General features: G+C 45.2%; 1 protein-coding gene across 2 annotated transcripts in view; it reads left to right on the forward strand.

Moving 5' to 3' along the window:
• The window catches only part of LOC102034196 (vascular endothelial growth factor receptor kdr-like), a 127099-nt gene that overhangs the window by 110761 nt on the left and 10338 nt on the right, over window positions 1-6000 (forward strand). For both annotated transcript variants that reach the window (XM_031063374.1, XM_031063375.1), the window contains one exon: window positions 2007-2101. In XM_031063374.1, coding sequence (XP_030919234.1) covers window positions 2007-2101 — 95 coding nt within the window. The remainder of the gene's footprint in view (window positions 1-2006; window positions 2102-6000) is intronic.

Consider the following 6000-nt stretch of genomic DNA (forward strand, 5'->3'; position numbering starts at 1 on the left):
ATGAGGGTTCTGCTTGTTGGCTTCCTCTGAAGTTATGGGTGGGATTTTCTTGTTTTAAAAAATCCCTGAGAACAACTCCTGAATTCCCTCTGTGGTCCAGGCAGCCCCTGGCTGCAGCTCCATGTGCTGTGCCCACCTGCTGCCTCACTGGCACCTTCTGTGTCCCTAAGGAGGACAGGGACATTTCTGCAATGCACAGATGCTCCAGGGGGATCAAAGTTTAGGGAGAAAGCCTGGATCCCTCAGGAAGCCTCCTGGCACAGGAGGAGCAGCAAAGGAAAGCTCCAGCTGAGGGTCCCTCTTGGACAGAGCCATTCCTCAGAGCAGCTCCCTTGGGAAGGCTCAAGTCTGCAGCTCCAGCTTGTCCTGGAAATATTTCATGTCCTTGCCCAACACAGCCTATTTGTCATTTGTTCTCTGCTGAGCACAAACTGAGGCCCATTATTGCCTTGTATTTTCCCAGATGGAATTTCTGCCTCTTTATCAATGCATCTCAGGGATTAGCAGGCTTAGAAATCTCCCTGGCTCCTGCATCTTCCCTCTTGCAGGAAAAAATCTGTCCCTGTGGATCACACAAAGACATTTGCTAGATCAATGCAGTCTCAAGAGATTACTGCTGCCAGCAGGAGCATTACCTGCCTAAGAGCTCCCTATTCATTTTCTAATAAACCTTTACATGAGGGGGAAAAGTTTCCAAAAAGGGTGATAATACATCAGGAGATCAGAAATAAATGTGATGTTTCAACAAGGGTCTTTTAAATCCAAATCAGTGTGTGAGCTGCTTTTGGACAAAGTAAGTGTACTTTGGTTATTGAAGTTTTCTTCATTATCAACCCTGAATAGTCATTAGGTCATTATTTCAAAGAGCTGCCTGAGCTCTCCAAGTGCTCCACCACACCTTCCTGCCATTGTGCAATTATCTGCAATCTCTGTGGAGATTCTTTTAGCAGAGAGGTGTAAGCAAAATGCAGAGCAGCCCCCAGATAAACTGTTCCTAGACCACGTGTTTGAAGGGGAAACAGTCAAGATAAAATCCAGAGACAAGCTGGGTTTTACTGAGGGTTTGACAGACCTCATTCATTCAGGATTTCACTTTATACTTCATAAACTCACTTATAAACTGATCTTATTAACAACTGACAGATGACCAGAGCATGTATAAAAAGGCTTTTTCTTGTTATTTATGGTTTGATGAGATTATTTTTTATATCTTGATCAGTTTGACTGGTAAAATAAGACTAAGTAGAGTTTCTCTTTATGTTGAGGGCTTTTGCTGTCTTGGTTTTGACAAATGTACAGATGTGCAACTTTCCAGCATCACAAAATACTTCAAATGCAATGAAACACCCAGAGCATTTAATGTTATTAAATAACTTAAAATGAAGACTGTGATGCCTGTGTACTTGTATAATCTTAGCACAAAGTTTAACTGCAGCCTCAAGACTCAGCTTTAGGTGCAGCAGAACACAACCCCAACTTGAATCCAGACAGTTTTGTTGGACAGCTCATAAAAAAATCCATAAAAGCCAGGGCCATCCATCTTTACAAAGCACTTGCATTTACAAAATGCTGCTGAACTTCCACTTCCTTCAAATCCCAGTGTTTCTAATTGTGTATTTCCAGTGGGTATTTAAGGAGCTTTTCCTTGGAGGAGCCCAGCCAGAATTATTGGATATATCCTTTATGAATCTCAGTCTATTCATATCTCAGCTATCCTACGTACATGGTGCCCATATGTCATGCTTAATATCAGTTTCAAATTTGAAAATGTCAAATTATTTTTTGATATGTTCATTTTAAGGGTGCTCTTTGGAAATGCAGATCAAAACCTTTAATGTCATAAAAGCCAGGGAAACATTCCCAGGCTCCAGAGCAGCATTATCAGGAACACTTGGATAAAAACTGATAACACAGGCCTTGATAAAAGAACATCCTGAAGGATTGGTGGCTCCTGCAGCAGTCCCAGGTTCAGATGTCCCTGATGTTCCCTTCCTTTTGCTCCTCAGGAGTCTGACAGTGGGGTGGTGCTGACCTCAGCGGAGATAAAAAGCCCCAAGAGGTTGGAAATCCGTTCCTGGCCCTATGGGATCATGGCTCTGGCGTGAGTACTCTGGGGGATTTCTTTTTCAGACAGTTCTTCCTTTCAGAGAAATGCTTTTGAAATGTACAGTTTTGTTTCTGCTGCCAAGAGGAAACCTCTGGATACCCAGGCAAGCTAAGAGGAGATGAACTCTGAATTTCAGCCCCATAAGCAGAAAACCTTGGTGATGTGTTTTAAGATCAAGGGGCAGCAGATTCTGCAAATGGGAGATGATGGGAGGACAAAATGAGAATGTAGAGGTCAAATTTAGGTGTTTGTTCACTGCCTCCCCAGTGTTTTCTCTTAGTGATGGAGCAGAGTTTGAAGAACTTGATTCAATAATGCAAAAGCTGACATTTGTAATTATACCAGTGTGTATATTGAAGTCAGACAGAAGGAGTGGCATCTTTGCAGCTCATGGGATGTGAGTAAACTTAAAATGATTGTACATAGCAAAGAGCAGTCCTTTACCAGAGCCCTGACTGCTGCACTTGCTTCATCACCACTCTGAGACAGAGCTGCAGAGAATTCCCTAAATCCCACCACCCCTGTAACACCTGGGTAGTGTTGTTCACACCTGGTTTACAAACAGAGGCTGGGACAGGGTTTGCTGTTTGTTTATCCACACATAGTACAATACAGAAGATTAAAAGCATATTTTTAGCTTTTTGCTCACAGATCTTTGTATTTCAGTAACAAACACACAGGCAGAGGTGACCTAGTAGTGAAAAATTTCTCCACCATCCTAACAACAGTTTCCCATTTTACTGATTCAAATGTCAACGTGTGGAATTTCAAAGAATAGATGCCCAAAATATTAAAAAATATATTATTATGTAGCAAGGAATTCCTTGTCTATTCAGTTAATTAAGCTAATTACTACTTGCCCAGAGTTTTCTCTGAAATCTACTGAGCTTTGTATGAGTCTTCTGTGTACTGAGGAACTCCATGACCTTTCCCAGCAGAGCAGATAAATTGTTATTGCTTGTTCTACACCAAGTCACCCCTTTTCTGCATTAAATTGAGGGATGAGAAGAAGCCTGGTGCACTTGTGGATATTCTGGGAGAGTTCCCAGGAGAGGGCATGGTCAGAGTGGGGCAGTTCTGGAGGTGACTCTCACTCAGAGAGAAAAGCAGATGGAAAGGGCTTGCCTTGTCTTTTGATGCTTTGGAAGCATAAATTCCCTGATGTTTGAGGGCAGGAGAGGAGGAAAAGGGAGAAGGAGAGGAGGAAAAGGGAGAAGAAGAGGAGGAAAAGGGAGAAAGAAGGAAAAGGGAGATTTCCTAAGGAAAAGTGGACAACACTAACAGGAGCATTAGGATGCTGTGGATTGTGCTGGAAGGCAGTGTGGCCTCAGGAATGTGGTTGCCCAGCATTATTTTCTCTGTAGCAGTGTCCAAGGGCTGGACCTGGTGGGATTAGCAGAGATCCTGATCCATTTCCATGTTTTTATCCCCTGCACACACCCAGAGCATCCCTGCCAGCACAATCCATTGCTATGGAGACCAAATGGCAGCAGCTCTAAAACAGGAGCTGAAATGCCAAGAGCTGCATTACTGTGATGCTTCACCTGGGCTGATTCACCTCTTTCCTGCATGATGTCACACTGACACAAATCCAGCAGCCTCCCTGGTGGCATTTATCCCTCTGAGGATTCCTGCCACCCACCCCTGACAGCTTTTCCCTGTTGCATTTCTCCTGTTTGGACAAAGAGTTGGCAGAGGAAGGTTCCCCCTCTGCCCTTTCTGGGCTTTCTCCTGAAAATCTGAGAAGTCAGCACCCAGCCAGATGTGGAAACACAAAAACCCCATAGCAGCCTGTTCTTTAGAGATTTCCAGGAAAACCTTCTGAACTGCCAGCAGGGCCACTGGAGTGGAGGGGAGGCTCTGTGGGGGCAGTGAATCCCTGCCTGGCCCCACCACTGGGCTCTCCCCACTTCCACTCAACCCTGCCACGGGGATTCCATCCAGCTCGAGGTTCCTGAGCCCTTCTGTGCCAGCAGACCCTGCAGACCATCCCAGCAGAGCCTGCCAGAAGCTGTGCTGTTCTCCTGCTGCCACAGCACCCACAGAGCTGCCACATCCTTCCCTGAGTCTGAGCTCCAGCTGAGGAAGATTTTTTGTCAGCTGTCTTTTTTTTATTTTTGAGTCTTGCAGACCCTCCTTGGCACAAAGAGCAGGTCCAACAGTGCAGAGCACCCCAAAGCCCTCTGGTTTGAGGACAGGACACCCCTGGGTGCTCCTGCACTGCCAAGTGGCCAAACAAGGCTCAAAGCCTGTGGAACAATCTAGAGAGGTCAGAAGGGGGTGTGGGTTTAACAGGGGAGATAAAGTCACCCTTGTTAATGGTGTATCTCTCTCTATCAAAAACATTTACCCTGGATCCTTTTCAAAGTCCTTCTTTTCTAAAACAAAACTGTTCAAAGGCTTAGCATGTTTTCTAAACCAGGGTGGCTGCATTTACTATTTTTGCCAAAATCTCACTGTTTATTTATCCTGCATTCATTCCTCTGTTGAGTTTAAAATTTGCCAACAGCACACACCATGGAGTGTCAGTGTCAAGAATTTAGTGAGGATGAATCTGATACTCTGGGCCTGGGCTCACTGTTAGGCTGCACTAAGCAAGTCTGAGCTTTTCCTTTTAGAGCAGGAAAGTTCTGAGTGGTTTATGCTGCTGAAGTAGAAAGTCACAGCAGTAGCTGCAGTGAGAGATGGAAAGATTGGCTGGGATAACAACACTGGAATCAGCATTCAGGGAAGCACAGGGAGCACAGGGGATTTAATGATGGGCTGACTCTGGTGTCAGCTTCCAGCTCATAATATTATCAGGCTACTGCCAAGCACTGCTTTAAAATCCTCCAGAGACTCTAGAATCAAGTTATTGTTTAAGATGACAAAATGTTTGGTATGTGCTCAGTTGTCCTCCCCCAGCTCTTCCCCTTTTCCCCCAAACCCAATCATCCTGTGCTGCTCAGAAATCCCTGCTCTGGTTCTGGCCCAGCCCCACGAGCTCAGCTGAGGCTCAGCTGATCCTCTCTGGGCTCTGGATGCTGCACCCACAGCCCAGCTCTGCCTTTGCCAAAACCAGCTGGGCCCAAGGCAAGGCAGCTACACTGAAATGAGGGATTTTGCTCAGCAACAGCAGACATTCATGTCCAAACACACAGAACACAACAAAAATACAGCCAGGATTGGACTGGAATCCTTTCCCACCTTCTCACAGAAACAAAGCATGGGAACATGTTTGCTCCAGGGCAGAACGGAGCTCAGAAATAATAAATACATTTATTGTTGTGCCACACAGCACCTTGCACTGTTACCTGACCTCAGGTCTCCAAACCAGAACTTGGAGTGAGTAGCTACTCAGGAGTTATGTAAAGCACTTTTTTCCAAGGATTATTCTCTGTGCTTACAGCAGCAAGGACTGGAAGGGGAATTGTGAGAGGCTGTGGATTTGACTGCAGTGTTTTCCATCCCACTGCTTCTGGACAGGGACAGCTGAGCAGCCTGGCCACACGTGTGAGGGGACACGAGGGTGGCCTTGGCCTGGGAAAACTTAATTACCTGCACTTTGTGTTTGAAAGTGCTTCCAAACAATGAATTCCTGAGCCCAACTCCTCGAGTTCTCTTGCCAGCAGAATGCTGATGCACTGGTGTGCCAGAGGGGAACCCAAGATGAAATTCCTCCTGCACAGCACGCAGTTGAAAATGTATTAAAGCAAACTGTGAATCAGTCATAGCTACCAGAAGGAAAAAATAATCCTTTTATTTCTTTAATTGCTGAAAAATTAAAATTAAAAAAAAACCACTCTGAGCCTTATTAAACACCTTTGAAGGCTCCTACAAAGCCCTGAAGCTCCTACATGTTATTAGGAGAGGTAGTCATGAGACAAACTGCTCTACTTGGCAGCAATCAGCCC

Source organism: Geospiza fortis, unplaced genomic scaffold (assembly GCF_000277835.1).
Source record: "Geospiza fortis unplaced genomic scaffold, GeoFor_1.0 scaffold117, whole genome shotgun sequence".
NCBI lineage: Eukaryota > Metazoa > Chordata > Aves > Passeriformes > Thraupidae > Geospiza > Geospiza fortis.